The sequence below is a fragment of the Ranitomeya imitator genome, chromosome 8, assembly GCF_032444005.1.
Source record: "Ranitomeya imitator isolate aRanImi1 chromosome 8, aRanImi1.pri, whole genome shotgun sequence".
NCBI classification, from domain to species: domain Eukaryota; kingdom Metazoa; phylum Chordata; class Amphibia; order Anura; family Dendrobatidae; genus Ranitomeya; species Ranitomeya imitator.
In genome coordinates, this window is record NC_091289.1 from 92,449,348 (window position 1) to 92,476,639 (window position 27,292).

At 46.0% G+C, this 27,292-nt stretch overlaps 1 protein-coding gene across 3 annotated transcripts in view; it reads right to left on the minus strand.

The window, feature by feature from the left end:
• The window catches only part of UCHL5 (ubiquitin C-terminal hydrolase L5), a 421,169-nt gene that overhangs the window by 288,047 nt on the left and 105,830 nt on the right, over positions 1–27,292 (minus strand). For all 3 annotated transcript variants that reach the window (XM_069737165.1, XM_069737164.1, XM_069737163.1), the window contains exon 3: positions 12,906–13,011. In XM_069737165.1, coding sequence (XP_069593266.1) covers positions 12,906–13,011 — 106 coding nt within the window. The remainder of the gene's footprint in view (positions 1–12,905; positions 13,012–27,292) is intronic.

Consider the following 27,292-nt stretch of genomic DNA (forward strand, 5'->3'; position numbering starts at 1 on the left):
TTCATAGAGCAGGAGGGAGAATGTCCACATATCCACCAGATGTCCGTGAGTGCACACTCTGAATAAAGGACATTTTTCATACAGCAATATCGGGTGAGTGCCACTTCATTTTTCTTTATCTTGTGGGTCCACATATCTTGACTGACTGCTAAAGCTTTTAGTGTTCAGTGTGGGCCTGGAGAGAGAACACGCCAAGGAAGTGTATGCTAAATCTGAACAGTGGACATTGCTTCCTGTGAACGTGTTGGCCTCCGCAAGGAAAAGGACTGCTTCTTTGTTTTGCTGTTTTGCCCAGAGGGCCGTGTTTACTTTCCCAAACTTGGTTTATGCTGTTTTCAATAAACCAAGCATTTTCTTAAAGAGACAGTGTTGCACTTCTACCCCCAGCTGTGTGATACTGTTGTTTTTAAACCAGGTATTGGTACTTTTGGCAGTGTGGACAGGTGCCAAGTCCTCCTTGAGAATGAAGTTCCCCTCTCTAAAAAGATTGTCGGCAGAAGGAAGCATGAAGTGCTCTAAAATTTCCTGGTAGATGACTGCACTGACTTTTGTCTTGGTAAAACATAGTGGACCTACACCAGCAGATGACATGGCTCCCCAACCCATCACTGATTGTGGAAACTTCACACTGGACCTCAAGCAGCTTGGATTGTGCGTCTCTCCATTCTTTCATATGAAAGTTACTTTCATATGAAAACAACACCTTGGACCACTGACTAACAGTCCAGTTCTTTTTCTCCTTGACTCAGGTAAGACGCTTCTGGCGTTTATTGGTCATGAGTGGCTTGACACAAGGAATGCGACACTTGTAGCATATGTCCTGGATACGTCTGTGTGGTGGCTTTGGAAGCAATGACTCCAGCAGCAGTCCACTCCTTGTGAATTTCCCACTGTTACTTGTGCACCTTTTTCTACCACACTTTTTTCTTCCACTAAACTTTCCATTAAAATGCTTGGATACAGCACTTTGTGAACAGCCAGCTTCTTTAGCAATGACGTTTTGTGGCTTACCCTTCTTGTGTAGTGTGTCAATGACTGCCTTCTGGACATCTGTCAAGTCAGCAGTCTTCCCCATGATTGTGGAGCCTACTGAAACAGACTAAAGGTATCGTCACACTAAGCGACGCAGCAGCGATACCGACAACGATCCGGATCGCTGCAGCGTCGCTGTTTGGTCGCTGGAGAGCTGTCACACAGACAGCTCTCCAGCGACCAACGATCCCGAGGTCCCCGGTAACCAGGGTAAACATCGGGTTACTAAGCGCAGGGCCACGCTTAGTAACCCGATGTTTACCCTGGTTACCATCCTAAAAGTAAAAAAAACAAACGCTACATACTTACCTACCGCTGTCTGTCCTCGGCGCTCTGCTTCTCTGGTCTGGCTGTGAGCGCCGGGCAGCCGGAAAGCAGAGCGGTGACGTCACCGCTCTGCTTTCCGGCCACTGTGCTCACAGCCAGACCAGAGAAGCAGAGCGCCGAGGACAGACAGCGGTAGGTAAGTATGTAGCGGTTGTTTTTTTTACTTTAACGATGGTAACCAGGGTAAACATCGGGTTACTAAGCGCGGCCCTGCGCTTAGTAACCCGATGTTTACCCTGGTTACCAGCGAAGACATCGCTGAATCGGTGTCACACACGCCGATTCAGCGATGTCTGCGGGGAGTCCAGCGACCAAATAAAGTTCTGGACTTTCTTCCCCGACCAGTGACAGCACAGCAGGGGCCTGATCGCTGCTGCCTGTCACACTGGACGATATCGCTAGCGAGGACGCTGCAACGTCACGGATCGCTAGCGATATCGTCTAGTGTGACGGTACCTTAAGGGACCCTTAGGAAGTCTTTGCAGATGTTTTTGTTAATTATTCTAATTTACTAAGATAATGACTTGAGTTTTCATTGGCTGTAAGCCAATATACATCAACATTAACAGAAATAAACACTTGAAATAGATCACTCTGTTTGTAATGACTATATGAAAAGTGAAACTAATATATGGAAGAACTGAAAAACTAACTTTTTGACGATATTCTAATCTTGTGAGAAGCACCTGTATTTATAGTAGAAGAAATCAGGCAATCTTGAAGTCCCCTAAGGAAACTATTTAATACAGTAAAAAAAAATATATATATAAAAAATAAATAAAAAGCACAAGTTCAAATCACTCCCCAACTTTTGCCCCATTACAAATAAAACAAACAAAAAAGAAAAAAATTGGTATTGCTGCATTCATACAAGCCTCTTCTATCAAAATATAAAGTTAAATTATTCCAATCTGTAAACATCGTAAAGAGAAAGAAAAAAAAAAAAACGAAAAGAAAATAGTTAGCATTACATTTTTTTGTGGCCACTGCAACACTGCAATAAGAGAATATTAAAACACGGTATCGACCCCAAGATGGTATAATTCAAAACATCAGCTCAGGGATAAAAAATAAGCCATCACAGAGCCCCATATTCAAAAAAATGAAAACATTAGAGGTCTCGAAAAACAGCAACACAAGCAAAACACCAAGGTTATTTATCCTTCTCCAGAACCCAAGACAGCACACCTGAGAGAGGGATCCGCCAAGGCAGGATAGGAAACCTACTGAAATAAAAGGGCAGTACCTCTCCCCCGCTTCAGTTGGGTTACAGAGCATGAGAGGTTAAACACATACCAACACCACATTATAAAAAGACAACCAAACTATAGCACACAAACAAAAGGTGAGAGAGGGGGGTGTGCGAATATACAGGTGCTGTCATGGGTTTCACAAAATACGGCTACTGGTAAGTAACCTTGGCGTTTTCACTTCACCCATGACAGCACACCTGAGAGATTTTTCGAGAAATTAAACACATTAGGGAGGGACCACCGTTTGCAGCACCCTACTAACAAAGGTCAAGTCAGCAGAGGAGGACAGATTCAGTCTCCAGTGCTCAAGAAAATAGATGGTGAGGACCAAGTAGCGGCCTTACAGATCTGATCAATTGATACCTTTGCCTTTTCTGCCAAGGAGGTAGCCACAGCTCTGGTGGAGTGAGCCTTGATGCCTTCACCCCATACACCTTTCTGCTACCCTGAAAGGCTACGAATAGGAACGGGTCCTTTCTCCCCTGACTGGTCATGGAAATATATTCTAACATACACTTCCTCACATCTAAGGTACGGAATTTTTCTTTCCTTCTGTCTGTGCCACCCCACGCCCGCATGTACGCTAAGGCCCACTGGACCTGTAGACTGTGCCCAGGCATGTGCCTGTTCTTCCAGTGCCAGGACAGGAGTGGGTAAGTAGACAAAGAAGAAAACACGAGGGTTTCCCTCAGGACAGGAAACTCCTGAAACGGGGAGAGGTACCCCTTTTATTTCAGTAGGTTTCCTGTCCTGGCTGGGCAGATCCCTCTCAGGTGTACAGTCATGGGTTAAGGGAAGATAATTCTGTAACAAATATTTGTTTTCTGAAAAGACGTCACGTAGGTAAACACCGGCACCCCACGTATGGATACGTGTGAGAATCAAGATTACTACAGAGAGCTGCTGGTGGTTAAAGCAGGTTCTGAGTCCACCTGCTACAGTAAAGTGTGATATAAAACAATAATAAACACTGTGCTCGTCTATAAGTAAATGATGTGATGAAGTGAATCTAGTTGATTCTGCGATACTGTCGGAGGTTATAGAAAGAAAAAGACTTACTGCAGGTGTAGCACAAATTCAGATTGGATTCCAAATGCTTTTTGTAGAAAAAAGATGCTCCTGAGGTATAGAGGGGTGCGTGGTCCGCTATTGGAGGAAGTACAGTGAGTCTTAACAGTCGCACCGATAAACCAATATAGTAGTGCTTATCCAATTGGACTTACTATGGTCACCGTAGATAATGTAATAAGATGGTGATCCTTTTTTGAGGGATGCTGGAAAGTGTACAGCGTGGGCCCCTTCTGTGTATACTACACCAATGGGAATCCTGGTTGAGATAATGCACTTTACTGCAAGAATCACCTATTTATGGATAAGATGGTGATGTCACGCACGCGCCCAGACTGGTTGGCGCGGGCATACGGGGGTGTGGCCCCACTGGACCACAGACCAAACTTCCCTGGAAGGGGCGTAACTAAGTAGCTTCCTAGGTGTTCGCTGGAGCCTCTGATGGTGAGGTCAGACTTGTGCAATAGGAAGCTACCAGGTGCCACTCCAGGGTGATGTCTGGCTGTGGCTGCTGATCCCACTAAGGAACGGAGCGGGCACGGCTGGCACTCTGGCTGACAGGCGGGCACAGCTGGAACATAGGAAGAACCGGTAGGGACCGGTCTGCAGGCAGGTATGTGAAACAGGTTGGAACCTGTTCAGACAGGAGGACTAAGTAACAAGTAGAGAAAGACCGCAAGAGCGGATGCAGAGCGAAAGCACAAGAGCTAGAACCAAGAACAGAAACGCAGGAGGCTGAGTACGAGTAGAAGGTGGAGCAAAGAGAAGAGAAGGAGAAGGCAGAGCCAAGGGCGGAGACGCAAGAGGCGGAGCCAAGGGCGGAGACGCTGGAGGCGGAGCCAAGGGCGGAGACGCTGGAGGCGGAGCCAAGAGCGGAGACGCTGGAGGCTGAGCCAAGAGCGGAGACGCTGGAGGCGGAGCCAAGAGCGGAGACGCTGGAGGCGGAGCCAAGAGCGGAGACGCTGGAGGCGGAGTCAAGAGCAGAGACGCTGGAGGCGGAGCCAAGAGCGGAGACGCTGGAGGCAGAGCCATGAGCGGAGACGCTGGAGGCAGAGCCAAGAGCGGAGACGCTGGAGGCGGAACCAAAAGCGGAGACGCTGGAGGCGGAGCCAAGAGCAGAGACGGAGCCAAGTGCAGAAACACAGGAGGCGGAGCCAGATAGAACCGCAAAGAGCGGAGCCACAGAGCAAAGCCAGAGAGTGCGAAGCAAGGACTGAGTGCAGAGCCGCAAGAGTGCGGAGTGTAAGCAGACTGAGAACACAAGGAAAGACAAAGCAGGGAAGGAAGCCACAGACGAGGAGACCGAGAAAAGACAAAGTACAGACAAGGCAATGGAAGAAGACACAGGGACAAAGACACAGGGCCCAGGATATTCTGCCTCCTGGAGGGCGGACTACAAGATCAAGGCAATAGCACAGAGAAAAGCCTCCAGAGAGGGAGTAACTCAGAGCAGGACCTGGCAAACTCAGAAACAAGAAACAAACTGAGCTAACACATTGCACAGGCCCAGACCACAGGGTGGAGCTGCACTATATACAGGAGGCCTCTCGGTAATTGGTCAGGAACTGATTAGACAGATGCACCTGATTCCTATAAGAACCAGAGAGTTCAGGCGCCGGCCTCCTATACACATAATAGGGTAATAACACGGCACTCCGTTTGTAGTGAGGTGCACAAATAGGGTACCAATCCCGATGTAAAATAGAAAAATTCGGCACTCTCAGTTCATATGCAAAAAGGTAAAATAATTTTATTGTTCCACTGTGACAAATAATATGTTGACGTTTCGAGTTGACGAGTGATATCACGTACGATGCCGCATCTAGGAGCATAGAAGGTAATAGCACACAACGTGCTGGAGGAATAACGGCGTTATTCCTCCAGCACGTTGTGTGCTATTACCTTCTATGCTCCTAGATGCGGCATCGTACGTGCTATCACTCGTCTCACGATCCACATTTTCTGAAGACAAATAGTTCTGATGAAGGCCTAGATATTGGCCGAAACGTCAACATATTATTTGTCACAGTGGAACAATAAAATTATTTTACCTTTTTGCATATGAACTGAGAGTGCCGAATTTTTCTATTCTCCTATACACATAGCCATGAAGCATGGACAGAGCAGAGACACAGAACATGGAGCTGGCATGAAACAGAAACCACATCATGGCCTGGAGCAGTGGGTAAGATTGTGTGAGAGATGTGAGGCCATGCTGTGATGCCAGCAGAGTTGTTACAGGTGATCAATCTAAATTGTCTATTAGGGTGAACCCTATAATTCATGTACTTACTATTGAATAAGTAACGGATGTGGCTTGCGTATCTCAAAATGCTCCTGTGGATGTGCCTAGCTTTAAGCCGGCTCCCAGCCCAGCGGCCGCACGCTATCTGCCTGCGGTCCTATGATCATCATCTAGAGCACAGCAGCCCCCTGGGATTCTAGGAACGCCATACAGCTCTTTCAAATCAGCGGACCTGGCAGTGAGTACTACTAATGCAGTATCATCTATTACACTTTTTGCTCGCTGTTATACCGTATTATTTCCCCTTCTATAATCCGCTATTACAGCTTAAAGCTAGGCACATCCACAGGTGCATTTTGAGATACGCAAGCCACATCCGTTACTTAATCAATAGTAAGTACATGAATTATAGGGTTCACCCAAATAAACAATTTAGATTGATCACTATCTTATCCATAAATAGACGTTCTCCTCCTCCTTACAGGGACAGGAAAGCACACAAGAGGTTAAAAGGCCCATCCCAACCCCTATTCCCCTCAGTGTTTTAACAAGTACCACACCATGGATCATACAACTTTAAACACATTTATTAACAGTATCATATTACTACATATGACATAATCAGGGAGGGAACTAATCGTGCTGTCAGGATGGACTCCTGGAAACATAATTACCAGTAGGTCTAATACCCATTTTCCAGGACGTCCCTCCTGACAGCACCATAGAGAATACCAAAAGTGGTGAGATCACTGCCTGGAGAACCTTCCTCCCGAAGGCAGTTTGTTGGCTAGATAATACGTCTAATTTGTAATGTCTACAAAACGTATCTATCCAGGGCCAAGTTGCGGCTTTACAAATCTGGTTTCTTGAAGCCCCCGCCGTATAAAATTGAAACTGCTCTAGTCGAATGAGCTTTTAAGCCTTCAGGGGGACTGATGCCTTGTGAGTGATAGGCCTGAGAAATTACTGACGTAATCCACCTCGCGATGGTGGCCTTAGATGCTTTCTTCGCTCTACTCCCCCCCACACACACACACAAACAAAACGAGCAAGTTATGGTCCTGCCTCCAATTACGAGTGGATTCAATATAATCAATGACAGCCTGTCTGACATCCAACGCGTGCAGGGCCCCCTCCTTCTCGTTTGAGGGATTTTTGCAGAACAAGGGCAGAACAGTTTTCTGCTTTAAATTTTGACAGGAAGCTACCTTTGGAACGAACACAGGGTCTAATTTCAGGATTATATGTTCATCCCAAATTCGTAGATGTGGGTCCCAAACATACAAGGCCTGGATTTCACCTATACGTTTTGCTGTGGTAATGGCAATTAAGAATGCAGTTTTCATGGTTCGTGAGAAATGGACATGTCTTCACCCGGGACGAAAGGGCCTGAGCATAGGGACTTAAGGACCAAATTAAGATCCCAAGGGGGGGAAACGAAACGCCTGATTGTGGGGCGTAGACGCTGTATTGCCCCGACAAACCTTATTACCCATGGGTGAGAGGCTAGACAGTAGTCAAAAAAGGTGCTTAAGGCCAATATCTGTACTTTTTGGGTACAGGGTCTAAGACCCTTATTAAAGCCCGCCTGAAAAATTTTTAAGACACTTGGGACATCTGGTTTCCCTGCCGTCAAGTCGGACCTGCCACCCTTCAGACAGAACTTCTTCCAGATCTTATAATATATTGCATAAGTAACTGGCTTCCTGCTGGCCTGAATCATGGTTATGACCTGATCCAACAGCCCCTGAGCTTTCATGATATCCCGCTCAGGATCCAAGCCAAAAGATGGAGTCTTCCAGGATCCTGATGGAAAACTACCCTGATGGATAAGATCTTCCCTCTATGGAAGCAGCACTGGATCTTCTACTGCCATAATTCCCAACAGCGGAAACAAACTCCGCTGGAATGAGCGTTATCGGGGGAAAAGCGTAGGAGAGGGACCGTCCCCATCTCTGACTTAGCGCATCTACACCCTCTGGGTTGTCTGAAGGGTTGAGCAAGTAGAACCTATCCGTCTTCGCGTTTTTCCTTGTCGCAAACAGATCTATCCGAGGCCTGCCACAAATACTGGAATACCTCGTCATTTAATTCCCAATCTGTTGAGCAGATCCTCCGTTTGCTCAGGTAGTCTGCTACGACATTCTGGGACCCCTCGAGATGGACTGCCATTACTGACAGGGCTGTTCTCTGCCCAGGAGAAAAAAAAAAAAATCACATCTGCCAGATCCTGAAGCATTAGATGTTTTGGTCCTTCCTGGTGGCGCAGGAAGGATACTGCTGTCACATTGTCTGATAGGATTTTTATGTACTAGCCTCCTAGACGAGCCTGGTTCTATCTTAGGGCTTCCCACGCATGCATAGAGTTCTCTGTAATTTGAAGACCTGGGCTGTATGTCTGCTGGCCACTGCCCCTGGAGGATCTTCCCTTCCAGGTGTGCTCCCCATCCCCACTTACTGGGATCTGTGGTAATTACTATGCATGGGGAGGAGATCCAAGGGATGCCCACCTTTCGGTTTCCAGGCTGAATCCACCACAGTACAGACTTCTTTACGGCAGGGGATAAAGAGATATTGATTGAGGGATAGTGATGAGCGAATATACTTGTTACTCGAGATTTCCCGAGCACACTCGGGTGTCCTCCAAGTATTTTTTTAATGCTCAGAGATTTAATTTTCCTCACCTCAGCTGAATGATTTACATCTCTTACCCAGCTTGATTACATGTGGGGATTCCCAAGCAACCACGCAACCCCTACATGTACTTATGCTGGCTAGCAGATGTAAATCATTAAGCTGCAGCGATGAAAACAATCTTCGAGCACTAAAAAATACTCGGAGGACACCCGAGCGTGCTCGAGAAATCTTGAGTAACGAGTAGATTCGCTCAACATTAATAAAGATATTTTCTTGTCGAGGGAGGACCGACGATTCCAGACTGACAGGACTTTCCTCTGCAAGGCTTTTGAATGAAACTGTGGCCAGCGGACACATGGGATACAGGACGTCATAAGGCCAAGACCTGCATTGCGGACCTGATGGACACACGACCCTTCATGACTTTCTTCACTCTGTTGCGAACCAATATGTTTCTTTAGAGGCAGGAAGGATGTTCTGCGACTGGAATCCAGCAACACCTCCCCCCCAAAAAAACCTTCCTTTCTGGGGCCAAGTCCGATTTTTTGCCTGTTTAGGATCCAGCCAAGGGATTCCATAATGATTATAGTCCTTTTTGTGTGCCGCTGGAGTTCCTCTACCGAGCCTGCCACCAGGAGGAAATCGTCCAGATATGATACGATGATGATGCCCTGGCTTCTTAGAAAGGCTACCACTTCTGCGACCAGCTTGGTAAAATTTGGGGGCCAAATGGAAGGCACTGAAAGTGGCAGGTCCGCTCTTGAAACCTTACTGCAAACTTCAGGTATCTCTGTCATACTGGATGGACAGGAACCTGATAGTAGGCTCTTTTTAGGTTGAGGGTGCACATTACGGCATCTCTCTATTAGTTGGACCGTGGTTTTTACCGACTCCATCCTGAATTTCTTGTAACTGACCCAGGTGTTTAAGAGCTTTAAGTTTATTATTGTGTTAAACTCTCTCAATGGCTTCATGATGGAGAACAGAGAGGAGTAGTGACCCTCACCTGATTCCACCTGGGGAACTGGGACTATAATGTCCGAGCTCATTAGGTCGTTTAAGTTTGCCTCCATGGGGGAGTCTGACTCCACTGTAAGGGGAGCGATGACTGTCGGGGGAGGGGGAAGCAAACTATCCTGTATCCTTCTAATATGGTCTTTAAAGACCCACTGGTTCTGGGTGATCTGGGACCAGTTTGTTGAGAAATGCCTGAGGCGCCCTGATCAAGATGGCGTCATTGCCGTTTTGATTTTGAGCCTGGTCCAAACAGGGAACTTCTACCTTTCCCACCTCTACTGTGGGTACTGCTGTAGGGACCCCTAGAGGACTTTCCCTGGCTCCTATACTGTCTCTGAAAGGTACCTGGCCTACGAAAGGATTGTTTCCACTTCCCCCTCTCTCCATGGAACTTCTTTATCAGCGGCCTTCTCTAGGATGTCATCCAGAGCAGGACAGAACATTCTCAACTCAGGAAAAGGAATGGAGCAGAGCTTATTTTTTTGAAGCACCGTCCCCCGACCAGGTTTTCAACCAGATAGCTCTACGAGCCGCGTTAAAATGTGAACTATTTCTGGCCGAGAATCTCACAGATTCGGCTGATGTGTCAGCTAAAAAAGCCGTAGCTGATTTCATTATGGAAGGGAAGCCAAGATCTCCTCTCTTGGGGTTTTATTAGTCAGATGCTCCTCCAGCTGCTCCATCCACAGAAACATGGATCTGGCAACTGAGGTAGTGGCTATATTCATCTCAATTAAAGCCGCTGAAGACTCCCAAGTTCTTAAGTAGGTTTTCCCCCTTTCTGTCCATAGGGTCCTTATGGCTAGACGAGTCTTCAAAGGGAATGGACGTGTTTTTGGCTACCTTTGCACCAGCACGTCAATCTTGGGAATTTATTCCCAAATTTTAGTGTCCTCTGAATTAAATGGAAGACGTCTCTCAAAGTCCCGGGATATCAGTAAGGCCTTTCCGCATTTTCCCACTCCCCCAGAACCATAGCCCGAATGTGATCATTCCCTGGGAAAATGTGCTGTTTTTGCGCTGAGGGCCCCCGAACATTAAGTCCTGTCTGGACTGTGGCTTTGTGACGACCTCCTCCACCTGCATTGTGTCCCTGACAGCTCGGATTAGCTCATCTGTATCATTGGACGAAAACATATCTTCTGCCTTGTTCCTGACCTTCCGATAATACTTCGCCCTCTCCCTGGTCAGACCCCAGGGAATAGGAGCCCTCATCTGAGCTTAGCTCCATCTCCCACCTAGCTCTCTTAGCACCTGGGCCATGGCTGGGCGGCTACGGTCGAGAGAGAGTGGACATGGAAGCCTGGACCTCTTCCCAAATCAGGGACCTCATTCTTGGATAGGAGGGATGGATGTTCCTCCCTCACGATCTTGGCCGTACATGTCACAGAGGGTCCTGTTAACTGTGTCAGGGAGCTTAATGTGGCAAATAGGGCTCTCCTGGGCTCCATAGATGCTTTTCCCGGCCACTTGGGTGCAGGCAGGGGCATTGTTGGGGATCCTTTTCCTGTGCAGCGCAAGAGAGTGACCAGTCAGGGCCGTGAATAGGAACAGCAGGATTTCGCACAGCACACTTACCCCATCCTGCTCAGTCCTGACTGCATCCTCCATGGCTGCTGCCGCTGCTATCCTGCGAGATCCAGGGAAGCCAATGCCGCCTGTCTCGCTGCATTCCTCTGTGGAATGCACACCAGCCCGATGGGTGTTGCAGGTCTGGGTCCTCCCATCATCTTATGATCGCCGCCCTCCTGCTTCTGCCTGGCCCCCCGATATCACGCTCCTGCACAGGCGTACTTATCTGCCCTGTTGAGGGCAGACCAAAGTACTTCAGTGCGCAGGCGCCAGGAAAGGTCCGAGAGGCCCAGGACCTGCACACTGCAGTACTTGGCTCTGCCCTACACAGGACAGATAAGTACGCCTGCGCAGGAGAGCGATGCCGGGGAGCCTGTGAAGCAAGCAGGAGGGTGGCATCTCAAGAAGATGGGAGGCCCCAAACCTGCGATGCCCATCGGACCAAACTGCCCCTCCCCCGGGTGAGTATATATTTTTCTTATATTTCAGGTCGGATCAGAGGTTATATGCAGCATTATAGAATGCTATATAATAGCCCTGAAATGCGTTGGCTGTATCTTATATCGTCAAAACCTAGTGACAGGTTCCCTTTAATTATGCCAGATGTAAATTCAGTAGGTCCAGAATCAAACTATTGTGTGAAGTATTGACTCTTTTTGTAGGACGAATATTTACCTGTTATATCAGATCCTACAGTATATTGTCTGCTATCTTTGCAAAACAGTAATGCATGGTCACTGAACAATGATGTTTGCTGATATGTTAATTACACATTGTCCAGGCCAGTCATATTGGCATTGAAAGCAGAAAAGGAACAACTATACAAATAGATTACATAATCGAACAGTGAGAGTAAACCTCATTCACATCTTTCTCTTGACCTCTGGATGCTGGTTGAAGGCCAGCTGTGAACTATATAAAGAGACTTTTTCCTCTTTCCAAGAGACTCTACAGGATGTAAGTTTAGGGGACACCAAGGCCCCAGCTGGAAGAATACAGGACTGCTTCATTAACCATCACTGAAACACCAGAGACGTCTTTGTTCCAATCTGGATTCTTAGTCGGGTCAACTGGTCACATACCTAACTGGTCTCGGTTAGCTTCCTTAGCTTGTCATTACCTCCTCTCTGTGATGACCCACCAAAAGCGGGGAGCCACTGGTGGGGGTAATCAGCCTTGGAAGCAGCTCTAATCCTGGCGAGTCAGCGTAAGGGTGAGACTAATTTGCACCATCTTGGGTACTTGCTGGGACTGTTCTATATGCTATTGTGTGTTGGTTGTTCAATAAATTATTGCATCACTGTTATACCCTCACAGTGTTGTCTGTGTAGTGTACTGCCCATGAGGAAAGATCGGGATTTCGGTGGTATGAGCCTTGGTCCATGCAGTCTTTCTAAAGACAGCCGGCCAGTGGACGAGAGAACTCACTAACCCAGTGTCTCTACACCAGTATTAATAAATCAGGCCAAGGTATTAGAAAGATGCAGTGATTAAACCTCACCTGCATACAACAACTACTGTGGTGTTGTTATGTTATGAGTGTTAGTAATGGTGTATCAATCAGGTATGCCATCTATATCTCATAGCTGGGATTGAGGTCACCTTCCCTATCGGTTAGGACAAAGTGGTAGTGACACTAAGAATTAGCCAGACTCTCCCGACAACGTCCACAAAATGCTTTGTAGAACAATTATAGACAATGAAGTATTTGGAAATAAGGTGAACAATATAGTCAGCCATACAAATAAATCTACCTGTTTTGCAAAAAATATTGTGTCCAGTCGGGAGTCTCGGACTACAGATCCAGATGGCTCTTCCCCTGGTTGCCATTTGAAGAGGAATATTAAACCTTGCACAGGCCTGAAACACACAATTATAGAATGTAATACTGTCATTTCAAAGCTGCTGGATTTCGCTCACATACAGTTTATACACTAATCAAAGGGAACCAGTCAGGACGTTCCATTACAGAAACTAGTGTATGGCTTTAGAGGTCAAAACAATACACATTTTGTAATTATCTGAAGTGCCAGAGCTGAGAAACCAAGCATTGAAGCCACAAGCAAATTACCCTGAGTGCTTTGGGGCAAGTTATAGCACTAAGAGACCATCATCATGTTGTGGCCTTTGCCGACATTAACATCTCCACGTTTCACAGACACATGTTGTTTTAAGCAGGGCTGTGGAGTCGAGTACATTTTGGTGGCTTGAAAATAAAATGGACTGACAGACACAAATATATAATAATTCGGGTATAGTAGTATACTATTTCCCTCTGCTGGTTACTAAAGTTACAAGGGAGCTCAGCCATTTTTTTCAAAATAATAATCTTTTTTTTATTAAATGAATGCACAGTAATTTGCACACACACTGTACTAATATTAGATATACAGATGTCATTGACATACCGTATATGTTTTCTACTAGATGGTGGCCTGATTCTAACGCATCGGGTATTCTAAAATATGTATGTAGTTTATTTATGAAGTTTTCAGAATAATGCAATTTATACACAGGATTCGTCCGGCCGGGCGCGACCAATTAGCGAAGCGTGGTTCAAATTCCGCGCCAATTCGTGGCCGGACTGCGCCTGTCGCTGATTGTTTGCGGCCGGGCGTGACCAATCAGTGAAGCCAGGGCCTGCTCCAGGTTTTTGAGGGCCCCGGGCGAAAGAGTCTCAGTGGGCCCCCATCATTAACACATACCACGATTCATGATGCATAGATGCAGCAGAGAAATATAGCACAGCCAAGTAGCATACAGCCCACATAGTATATAACACAGCCCACGCAGTACACAGCACAGCCCACGCAGTATCTAGCATTGTGGGTACCATATCTGTTCAAAAAAAAGAAAGAAAAGAATTAAAATAAAAAATAGTTCTATACTCACCTTCCGGCAGCCCCCGGATCCAGGCCAGGCGTTTAGCGATGCTCCTCGCGACGCTCCGGTCCCAAGAAATCATTGTGGTCTCGCGAGATGATGACGTAGCGGTCTCGTGAGACCCCTACATCATCATCTCACGAGACAGCAATGCATGGACTGGAGCGTCGCGAAGAGCGGGAAAGGCGCCGGAAGGTGAGAATATAATTTTTTATTTTCTTATTATTATTTTTAACATTAAATCTTTTTACTATTGATGCTGCATAGGCAGCATCAATAGTAAACAGTTGGTCACACAGGGTTAATAGCAGCATTAACGGACTACGGTACACTGCGGCATAACGCAGCCATTAACCCCTTCATGACACAGCCTATTTTGACCTTAATGACCTGGCCTTTTATTGCAATTCTGACCAGTGTCCCTTTATGAGGTAATAACTCAGGAACGCTTCAACGAATCCTAGCGGTTCTGAGACTGTTTTTTCGTGACATATTGGGCTTCATGTTAGTGGTAAATTTAGGTCGATAATTTTTGCGTTTATTTGTGAAAAAAAATGGAAATTTGGCTAAAATTTGGAAAACTTCGCAATATTCAAATTTTGAATTTTTATTCTGTTAAACTAGAGAGTTATGTGACACAAAATAGTTAATAAATAACATTTCCCACATGTCTACTTTACATCAGCACAATTTTGGAAACATTTTTTTTTTTTTGCTAGGAAGTTATAAGGGTTAAAATTTGACCAGCGATTTCTCATTTTTACAACGAAATTTACAAAACCATTTTTTTAGGGACCACCTCACATCTGAAGTCAGTTTGAGGGGTCTATATGGCTGAAAATACCGAAATGTGACACCATTCGAAAAACTGCACCCCTCAAGGTGCTCAAAACCACATTCAAGAAGTTTATTAACCCTTCAGGTGCTTCACAGCAGCAGAAGCAACATGGAAGGAAAAAAAATGAACATTTAACTTTTTAGTCACAAAAATGATGTTTTAGCAACAATTTTTTTTTATTTTCCCAAGGGTATAAAGAGAAACTGGACAACAAACGTTATTGTACAATTTGCCCTGAGTACGCCGATACTTCATATGTGGGGGGGAACCACTGTTTGGGTGCACGACAGGGCTTGGAAGGGAAGGAGCGCCATTTGACTTTTCCAATGAAAAATTGGATCCAATCTTTAGCGGACACCATGTCGCGTTTGGAGAGCCCCTGTGTGCCTAAACATTGGAGCTCCCCCACAAGTGACCCCATTTTGGAAACTAGACCCCCCAAGGAGCTTATCTAGATGCATAGTGAGCACTTTGAACCCCCAGGTGCTTCACAAATTGATCCGTAAAAATGAAAAAGTACTTTAAAAAAAAAAAAAAAATTCTTTTAGCCTCAATTTTTTAATTTTCACATGGGTAACAGGATAAAATGGATCCTAAAATGTGTTGTGCAATTTCTCCCGAGTACACCGATACCTCATATGTGGTGACAAACCACTGTTTGTGCACACGGCAAGGCTTGGAAGGGAAGGAGCGCCATTTGACTTTTTGAATGAAAAATTAGCTCCAATCGTTAGCGGACACCATGTCGCGTTTGGACAGCCCCTGTGTGCCTAAGCGTTGGAGCTCCCCACATGTGACCCCATTTTGGAAACTAGACCTCCCATGGAACTAATCTAGATGTGCGGTGACCACTTTATACCCCCAAGTGCTTCACAGAAGTTTATAACGCAGAGCCATGAAAATAAAAAATCATTTTTCTTTCCTCAAAAATTATATTTTAGCCCACAATTTTTTATTTTCACAAGAGTAACAGGAGAAATTGGCCCCCAAAAGTTGTTGTCCAGTTTGTCCAAAGTACGCCGATACACCATATGTGGGGGGGAACCACTGTTTGGGCACACGTCGGGGCTCGGAAGGGAAGTAGTGACTTTTGGAATGCAGACTTTGATGGAATGGTCTGCAGGCGTCACGTTGCGTTTGCAGAGTCCCTGATGTGCCTAAACAGTAGAAACCCCCCCCCCCCCCCCCCCACAAGTGACCCCACTTTGGAAACTAGACCCCGCAAGGAACTTATCTAGATATGTGGTGAGCACTTTGAACCCCCAAGTGCTTCACAGAAGTTTACGACACAGAGCCGTGAAAATAAAAAATAATGTTTCTTTCCTCAAAAATGATGTTTTAGCAAGCATTTTTTATTTTCACAAGGGTAACAGGAGAAATTGGACCCCAATAATTTTTGCCCAGTTTGTCCTGAGTATGCTGGTACCCCATATGTGGGGGTAAACCACTGTTTGGGCACACGTCGGGGCTCGGAAGGGAGGGAGCACCATTTGACTTTTTGAATGGAAGATTGGCTGGAATCAATGGTGGCGCCATGTTGCGTTTGGAGACCCCTGATGTGCCTAAACAGTGGAAACCCCTCAATTCTAACTCCAATTTGTGTGAGATTTTTCCGCACCATTTTTGAAAAATCTGCAGGTAAAAGGCACTGCGTTTTACCTGTTGATTTATCGCGGATTTCCAGTGTTTTTTGTGCGGATTTCACCTGCGGATTCCCATTGAGGAACAGGTGTAAAACGCTGCGGAATCCGCACAAAGAATTGACATGCTGCGGAAAATACAACACAGCATTTCCGCGCGGTATTTTCTGCACCATGGGCACAGCGGAAACTGGTACTGTAAACCTTATGGAAAACTGCTACAAATCTCCAGCGGCCATCTGCAGCGGATCCGCAGCCAATTCTGCATCGTGTGCACATACCCTAACCCCCTAACTCTAGTGGGGCAAAAAAATATATACGGTATATATTTTCTTTATTTTATTATTGTCCCTACCTATGGGGATGATAAAGGGGGGGTTTATTTATTATTTTTTTTATTTTGATCGCTGTGATAGAAGTTATCACTGCACATGCGCCCGCCATTTTGGAAGATGGCGGCGCCCATGGAACAGACGGACGGACACCGCGAGGGACACAGGAGGTCGGTAAGTATGGGGGGGGGGAAAATCAGACAGGAGGACAGAGGGGAGCGGAGGACAGCAAATGACAGGATGGAGGGGAGGAGTTCCGTGGTGGTGGCGGGGAGCAGATCGCGATCTCCCGCCATGGCTGATGCTATTGCAGCATCGGCCATGGCTGGATTGTAATGGGGAAGGGGGGGTTGCGAAGCCACCCCCCCTGGGCTCAAGTACAACTCTCCCTGTCCCTGCAGGTCGGGCGAAATTACAGTTAACCCTTTCACCCGGCCTGCATGAGCGCGATTCGACCATGACGCGTATGCTGCATCACAGGTCGGATTGGCACACGTTTTCATGACGTCGGGAAGGGGTTAACCCTGTGTGAGCGCTGACTGGAGGGGAGTATGGAGGGGGCACTGACAGAGTAGGAAGGGGCGAATTTGTGGCCGGATTATGCCAGTCGCTCATTGGTCGCGGCCTTCCGGCCGCTACCGATCAGCGACGCGGGATTTCCGTTACAGACAAACAGATGGAAGTGACCCTTAGGCAATTATATTTATTATTATTATTATTTATTATTATAGCACCATTTATTCCATGGCGCTTTACATGTGAGGAGGGGTATACATAATAAAACAAGTACAATAATCTTGAAAAATACAAGTCACAACTGGTACAGGAGGAGAGAGGACCCTGCCCGCGAGGGCTCACAATCTACAAGGGATGGGTGAGGATACAGTAGGTGAGGGTAGAGCTGGCCGTGCAGCGGTTTGGTCAATCGGTGGTTACTGCAGGTTGTAGGCTTGTCGGAAGAGGTGAGTCTTCAGGTTCTTTTTGAAGGTTTCGATGGTAGGCGAGAGTCTGATATGTTGTGGTAGAGCATTCCAGAGTAGGGGGGATGCACGAGAGAAATCTTGTATGCGATTGTGGGAAGAGGAGATAATAGGGGAGTAGAGAAGGAGATCTTGTGAGGATCGGAGGTTGCGTGCAGGAAAGTACCGGGAGACGAGGTCACAGATGTATGGAGGAGACAGGTTGTGGATGGCTTTATATGTCATGGTTAGGCTTTTGTACTGGAGTCTCTGGGTGATGGGGAGCCAGTGCAGGGATTGACAGAGGGGAGAGGCCGGGGAATAGCGGGGGGACAGGTGGATTAGTCGGGCAGCAGAGTTTAGAATAGATTGGAGGGGTGCAAGAGTGTTAGAGGGGAGGCCACAGAGCAGGAGGTTACAGTAGTCAAGGCGAGAGATGATGAGGGCATGGACTAGGGTTTTTGCAGATTCTTGGTTTAGGAATGTGCGGATCCGTGAAATATTTTTGAGTTGGAGGCGGCAGGAAGTGGAAAGGGTTTGGATATGTGGTTTAAAGGAGAGATCAGTGTCAAGGATTACCCCAAGACAGCGGGCTTGTGGGACTGGGGAGAGTGGGCAGCCGTTTACTGTAATGGATAGGTTCGTTGGGGAGATCGCGTGAGATGGGGGAAAGATGATGAATTCTGTTTTGTCCATGTTAAGTTTTAGAAATCTAGTGGAGAAGAAGGATGAAATAGCAGACAGACATTGAGGGATTCTGGTTAGTAGGGAGGTGATATCTGGTCCAGAGATGTAGATCTGTGTGTCGTCAGCATAGAGATGATACTGAAAGCCGTGAGATTCTATGAGCTGTCCCAGGCCAAAGGTGTAGATGGAGAAGAGCAGGGGTCCTAGAACTGAACCTTGCGGGACTCCGACAGATAGGGGGCGAGGTGAGGAGGTGGTGTGTGAGTGGGAGACGCTGAATGTACGGTCAGTTAGGTATGATGAGATCCAGGATAGGGCCAATTCTGTGATGCCAAGGGATGAGAGGGTCTGCAGCAGCAGGGAATGGTCCACTGTGTCAAAGGCAGAGGACAGGTCCAGGAGGAGGAGGACAGAGTAGTGTCGCTTGCTCTTGGCGGTTAATAGGTCATTGGTGACCTTAGTTAGGGCAGTTTCAGTGGAGTGGTGTGACCGGAAGCCTGATTGAAAGCGGTCGAAGAAGGAGCAGGAAGATAGATGGGAGGACAGTTCAATATGGACATGTTGTTCCAGTAGTTTTGAGGCAAAGGGGAGAAGTGATATAGGGCGATAGCTAGATACAGAGGATGGGTCAAGAGAGGGCTTTTTGAGGATAGGTGTGATTGTGGCATGTTTGAAGCTTGAGGGGAAAATGCCAGTTGTTAGTGATAGGTTAAAGAGATGGGTTAGGGTTGGGATGAAGACTGTGGTGAGGTTTGGGATGAAGTGGGATGGGAGTGGGTCAAGTGCACAGGTGGTGAGATGCGATCTTGAGAGTAGAGTGGAGAGTCCGTCTTCTGTAATGGTGGAGAAGTTGGTTTTGGAGGTGGAGGGCTGGGTAGTTGGGAGGAAGGGTTCTGGGGGTTGTTTACTAAAATTGTCTCTGATGTTCTCAATTTTCTGCTTGAAAAATGAGGCGAAGTCTTCAGCTGAGATGAGTGGGGAGGGAGGAGGTGCTGGGGGACGGAGGAGAGAGTTGAAGGTGTTGAATAACTGTTTGGGGTTGTGAGACAGGGAGGATATGAGAGATGAGAAGTAGGTTTGTTTTGCTGTGGCGAGCATGGTTTTGAAAGCAGTGAGGGACTGTTTGAATGCGATGAAGTGCTCGATGGAGTGGGATCTTTTCCATCTGCGCTCAGCAGCTCTGGAAGCTCGCCTCAGTTCTTTGGTCATGCTGGTGTGCCAGGGTTGTCTGTTGATTTTGCGAGCTTTGGTATGTGTGAGAGGGGCAAGAGATTCCAAAGCTGCAGCTATTGTGGTGTTATATAGAGCGGCAGCATCATCCGCATTGTGTAGGGAGCTTATGTCTGTGAGAGGGAGGAGGGATTCAGAGAGTGAGTGAAGATCAAGGTGTTTAAGATTTCTGCGAGGGTGTGAGAGTTTGTGGGGTGGGGGTTGTAGACAAGGAGTGGAAAGGGAAGAGAATGTAAGTAGGTTGTGGTCAGAAAGAGGAAGAGGTGAGTTTGAGAGGTTGGATAGGGAGCAGAGGCGGGTGAGAATGAGGTCCAGTGTGTGACCATCTTTGTGGGTGGCTGTAGAAGACCATTGAGTGAGGCCAAAGGAGGAAGTGAGAGATAGAAGTTTAGTGGCAGCTGAGAGGGAAGTGTCAATGGGGATGTTGAAGTCGCCCATGATGATAGTGGGGATGTCGGCGGCGAGGAAGTGGAGTAGCCAGGTGGTGAAGTGGTCGAAGAAGGTGGTGGCTGGCCCTGGGGGACGGTAGATGACAGCCAGTTGGAGGTTGGAGGGGGAGTAGATGCGCACAGAGTGCACCTCAAAGGAAGGGAGGATAACAGAGGGTGGCAGTGGGATTGGGGCGAAGGAGCAGTTATCTGACAGGAGAAAACCAACTCCTCCGCCATGCTTGCTGCTGGGGCGGGGTGTGTGAGAAAGGTGGAAGCCACCGTAAGAGAGTGCCGCAGGGGAGGCTGTGTCAGAAGGGGTGAGCCAGGTTTCAGTGATGCCGAGGAAGGAGAGTTTGTTATTGATAAAGAGGTCATGGATAAATGGAAGTTTATTGCAGACAGAGCGTGCGTTCCATAGTGCTCCAGATAGGGAAATTGGGGGAGTGGGGGCAGGATGAATGGGTATGAGGTTACTGTGGTTGCGAGGACGTGTAGAGGATCGTGGCAGGGGATTAGAAATGAGTGTGGGGATGTGATGAGGAGGGCCAGGATTTGGGGATATGTCGCCAGCAATGAGGAGCAGCAGACAGAGCGTTAGAAGGTGTGAGCTGGATAGGTCATGATGTGGCCGTGTGTGCCTGGCGAGAAAGGATTGTATGTGGAGGAATAGTTCTGTGGAGGAGGTGAGATGACTGGGGAGGATGGAGGGAGAAATGACTAGTTCTTTACTGGGTGGAGGGACTACAGGAGATAGGAAGAAATAGAGTAGTATGGGGGTGAATGTGAAAAGAAACCGAAACATTATAGTGGTTTTCTATTCCTTTACCTTCCAGTCAATTCCAGTCCAATTCTAGTCTAATTCATAGCAATTAAAAAACTGCAATTTCTAAGATGGTCAGACACGTCTGGTCAGACTCATGGCTATGAATTTATGGGCACCTAAGGGCTCACAGCTGAGAGGGAGGATGTGGGCGTGTGTGTCTAGAGCACATGTTCACAGTTAAGCCAGGTCATAAAGAGGGGGTGGGGTAGATGGCCACTCAGGTATGCAAGCAAGAAGCAAGGGAAGTGAAATACGAATGGATAGAAAACAATGGGTAAGCAAAGCATACCAGGTGGGAATTATATGCAGTTCACATAAACACACATTGCAGGAAAGGCAGAGTAGATGGACAGCAGCATACCAGGTGGGAATTACATGCAGTTCACATAAACACACATTGCAGGAAAGGCAGAGTAGATGGACAGCAGCATACCAGGTGGGGAATTATATGCAGTTCACATAAACACACATTGCAGGAAAGGCAGAGTAGATGGACAGCAGCATACCAGGTGGGAATTATATGCAGTTCACATAAACACACATTGCAGGAAAGGCAGAGTAGATGGACAGCAGCATACCAGGTGGGAATTATATGCAGTTCACATAAACACACATTGCAGGAAAGGCAGAGTAGATGGACAGCAGCATACCAGGTGGGAATTATATGCAGTTCACATAAACACACATATATATAGATGTGTATACATATATTCTATTCTAACCTGTCACGGATTTCACTGTACATGGCACAAGAATTGACAACTTTTATTCTATCTATATGTGTGTTTTGACGAATATTGCCTTTGAAAACGATGTGTAAATGACACAGAATTGTTGTATGTAGAAGCTCGTTAAAAAAAACAAAAAAACGCATTGCAGTCGGATAGCAATCGCATTGCATTCAGATGTAAATCAGATGCTAGGTATGAAAATCGGATTGTAAAAAAAGAGAGAAAGCACCACTGTAATAAATGCACACAACAAAATTGTATAGAAAATGATTTAACAGTATATTTTATTGGTACGCCACCAAATAATATTTGGTTTCTCTATAATCATATAATGCCTCATTTCCCAACTTTATGGGTGGGTTTTCTTTGCCAAGCTGCACACATCCTATTTTGGACATATGTTTATTGAAATTATGTTGTACTTATCAAGCCATATTTTGTTACGACATATATTGCTTATCTAGTACATTTTAACTGGTGTGTTTTGTGGATTTTTCTTTTCCCTTTGTTTTTTATTTTGTGATTTTTGTTTGGTTTTTCAGTCTATGCATTGAGTTGTGGATCACGTGCAATATGGATTGAGATGCCCGTGAAGCTGCCTGGCAAGCTCAGTCCTCCAATAGTTTTTCCTCAGGTGAACATACTATACCTGACTCAGATTTTTCTAGGCTCTCCTCTGATTTAACAGCAGCACAAAGAGCAGGAATTAGGCTATGGTGAAACATCCGCAGCCTTGAGGATTACAGTTAACCCTTTCACCCGGCCTGCAGGAGCACGATTCGACCATGACACGTATGCTGCATCACAGGTCGGATTGGCACACGTTTTCATGACGCATACGCTCCGTCAAAGGTCGGGAAGGGGTTAAGCCTGTGTGAGCGCTGACTGGAGGGGAGTATGGAGGGGGCACTGACGGGGCAATATACTTAAGTACAATCGGACCAGAGTATAAGCCGACCCCCCTAATTTTGCAACAAAAAACTGGGAAAATTAATTGACTCGAGTATAAGCCTAGGGTGGAAAATGCAGTAGCTTAAATTAATTGAGACATCAGTAGGTTAAGTGTTTTTAAATATCCATATTGAATCAGGAGCCCCATATAATGCTCCATACAGTTTATTATGGCCCCATAAGATGATCCATATACAAATATGCCCCATATAATGCTCCATGTAGTTCTTCATGGACCCATAAGATGATCCATATACAAATATGCCCCATATAATGCTCCATGCAGGTCTTTATGGCCCCATAAGATGCCCCATATAATGCTACATTCAGTTCTTTATGGCCCCATAGATGCCCCATATAATGCTCCATGCAGTTATGGCCCCGTAGATGCCCCATATAATGTTCCATGCAGTTATGGCCCCATGGATGCCCCATATAATGCTCCATGCAGTTATGGCCCCATATAATGTTCCATGCAGTTATGGCCCCATATAATGTTCCATGCAGTTATGGCCCCATAGATGCCCCATATAATGCTCCATGCAGTTATGGCCCCATAGATGCCCCATATAATGCTCCATGCAGTTATGGCCCCATAGATGCCCCATATAATGCTCCATGCAGTTATGGCCCCATATAATGCTCCATGCAGTTATGGCCCATATAATGCTCCATGAAGTTATGGCCCCATATAATGCACCATGCATTGTGCCACATGTAATGCTGCTGCTGCACTAAAAAAAAAAAAAATTACATACTCACCTCTCATTGCTGCCTGCTGCTCCTCAGCGTCCCGTCTCTCCGCACTGACTGTTCAGGCAGAGGGCGGTGCGCACACTAATACGTCATCGCACCCTCTGACCTGAACAGTCACAGTCAGAGGACAGGAAGACGGAGCGGCGCCCGGCAGGTGGAACGCGTAAAGGTGAATATAGTTACATAGTTATAAAGGTTGAAGGAAGACTATAAGTCCATCTAGTTCAACCCATAGCTTAACCTAACATGCCCTAACATGTTGATCCAGAGGAAGGCAAAAAAAACCCATGTGGCAAAGAGTAAGCTCCACATTGGGGAAAAAAAAATTCCTTCCCGACTCCACATACGGCAATCAGACTAGTTCCCTGGATCAACGCCCTATCAAGAAATCTAGTATATATACCCTGTAACATTATACTTTTCCAGAAAGGTATCCAGTCCCCTCTTAAATGTAAGTAATGAATCACTCATTACATCATACGGCAGAGAGATCCATAGTCTCACTGCTCTTACAGTAAAGAATCCGCGTCTGTTATTATGCTTAAACCTTTTTTCCTCCACACGCAGAGGATGCCCCTTTGTCCCCGTTTCAGGTCTATGATTAAAAAGATCATCAGAAAGGTCTTTGTACTGTCCCCTCATATATTTATACATTAAAATAAGATCACCCCTCAGTCTTCGTTTTTCCAAACTAAATAGCCCCAAGTGTAATAACCTATATTGGTATTGCAGACCCCCCAGTCCTCTAATAACCTTGGTCACTCTTCTCTGCACCCGCTCCAGTTCAGCTATGTCTTTCTTATACACTCTTATACACCGGAGACCAGAACTGTGCACAGTATTCTAAGTGTGGTCGAACTAGTGACTTGTATAGAGGTAAAATTATGTTCTCCTCATGAGCATCTATGCCTCTTTTAATGCATCCCATTATTTTATTTGCCTTTGCAGCAGCTGCCTGACACTGGCCACTGAATATGAGTTTGTCATCCACCCATACACCCAGGTCTTTTTCATTGACGGTTTTGCCCAGAGTTGTAGAATTAAGCACATAATTATACATCTTATTACTTCTACCCAAGTGCATGACCTTACGTTTATCCCCATTAAAGCTCATTTGCCATTTATCAGCCCAAGCTTCTAGTTTACATAAATCATCCTGTAATATAAAATTGTCCTCCTCTGTATTGATTACCCTGCAGAGTTTAGTGTCATCTGCAAATATTGAAATTCTACTCTGAATGCCCCCTACAAGGTCATTAATAAATATGTTAAAAAGAAGAGGGCCCAATACTGACCCCTGTGGTACCCCACTGCTAACCGCTACCCAGTCCGAGTGTGCTCCATTAATAACCACCCTTTGTTTCCCATCCCTGAGCCAGCTCTCAACCCACTTGCACATATTTTCCCCTATCCCCATTATTCTCATTTTATGTATCAACCTTTTGTGTGGCACCGTATCAAAAGCTTTTGAAAAGTCCATATACACTACATCCACTGGGTTCCCTTGGTCCAATCCGGAACTTACCTCTTCATAGAAACTGATCAAATTAGTCTGACATGAACGGTCCCTAGTAAACCCGTGCTGATACTGGGTCATGAGGTTATTCCTCTTCAGATACTCCAGTATAGCATCCCTTAGAATGCCCTCCAGGATTTTACCCACAGTAGAGGTTAAGCTTACTGGCCTATAGTTTCCGAGTTCAGTTTTTGTCCCCTTTTTGAATATTGGCACCACATTTGCTATACGCCAGTCCTGTGGTACAGACCCTGTTATTATGGAGTCTTTAAAGATTAAAAATAATGGTCTATCAATGACTGTACTTAATTCCTGCAGTACTCGAGGGTGTATCCTATCCGGGCCCGGAGATTTGTCAATTTTAGTGATTTTTAGACGCCGCCGCACTTCCTGCTGGGTTAAGCAGGTGACATTTATTTGGGAATTTTTATCACTAGTCATTTTGTAAATACTGATGAAAAAAAGTCATTTAGTATATTGGCTTTTTCCTCATCCTCATCCACCATTTCACCCAGACTATTTTTAAGGGGGCCAACACTATCATTTTTTAGTTTCTTACTATTTATGTAGTTAAAGAAAATTTTAGGATTATTTTTACTCTCTCTGGCAATGAGTCTCTCTGTCTCAATCTTTGCTATATGACAAGTATGGTAAGTATGACATACTTACCTGCACCCGGCGCTCCTGACGCGGTCCCTGCATGTCCCACAGTCTTCGGACGCCTGCAGCTTCTTCCTGTAGTGAGCGGTCACATGGTACCGCTCATTACAGTAATGAATATGCGGCTCCACCCCTATGGGAGTGGAGTCCATATTCATAACTTTAATGAGCGGTACCAGTGACCGCTGAACAGGGGAAGAAGCTGCAGGTGCCCGAAGACCGTGGGACATGCAGGGATTGCGTCAGGAGCGCTGGGAGCAGGTGAGTATTTGACAGTCGTCGCTCCCCCTCACCCGCCGACCCCCCACCTTCCATGACTTGAGTATAAGCCGAGAGGGGCACTTACAGCCCATTTTTTTGGGCTGAAAATCTCAGCTTATACTCATGTATATACGGTACATTAAATCTAATATAGCACCCGGAGCCTTAGGGTTTCCATTTATCCAGCTTGGGAACCTTCACCAACATTTCGTACAACATGGGAACAGGGCCTTTCACGATTTTCCAACATTATTAAGAATATGCTTTTGGAACATGATAGGGAATTGTTGGCCAGTGCCAAAATCAAAATTAAAGATCTAGAGGCTAAATTGGCCACATTTGATGACAATAAACAGGTGCAACCCTTTGAAGCCAAGCTTAAGGAGAGTCTGGATAGATACGATCGTGATATTATGAATAAAAAGAAATCCAAATTTTTTAGAGATCGTAATGATTTTGATTCTGCCAAAGCATTTAAATGGAAACATCAGGGGAACCAGAGACAGGCTCCCCAGGCCCAAAGGACTAGGGATATGACATGAGATTCTTAGGGGGGCTAAGTTTACATCAGGCAGCAATTTTTTATTTTCAGCCGAAAGCAAGCAAGACGTCAGACCCAAAGGGGGCGCAAACGCCATTCAGATGCCATTACGAGCAACCAGATATGGAGGCGGTCATCCTCCAATGCAGAAACAATACAAGAATTTTCGCAAACAATAACCTCACCTACGATAGATGTGGCCTCTCCAGATATTCAGGTACAAAATTACACTTTGCAGGTTATCAACCTTTCTGATTATGAATTAACCCCAACGGAATTATTGGTTTTGCAGAGGGGTTTAACATTCTCACCTATTCAGACCGTTGACAAATTTATCTTCATCAAGGATTTATACTTGTTCTGTAGGTCCCTCGTCCTTCAAGTATTAAACAACAGGCCACGGATGGTGGATGGTCTGGATCAGACTGACCAACAAGTGTTTCTGGACTTATTACAACTATTACAAGAAAATGAGCAAGATGGCGGCAAGAGTCGATTTCCATACAAGAATAAGTCTAGCACAGCTCCCCCTTTTTCCCTGGTACCCGCCTTTAGGGTTTTCTTTGAACTGGTTAGGAAAGACATTCTATCCTTATGTCCATGTCCTCTTGTTCCCCACAATCTGAGTGATGCAGAGAAGCAGACACTGACCAGGTTGAAGACTAATAATGCATTTCTTATTAAGGAGGCCGACAAAGGTGGCAATGTGGTCTTGTGGTCACATAACCTTTATTTGGAGGAGGCCCATCGCCAGTTGGATAATGGAAGGTTTTATAAAAGGTTACCTTCTGACCCAACTTGGGACCTTTGCAGCCAAATTTAGAAGTCTTCTGGAAAAAGCTAGGGATCTGGGTGTCATTAGCAATCAGGAATTCAAGTTTTTGTGGGTGGATTCTCCTGTT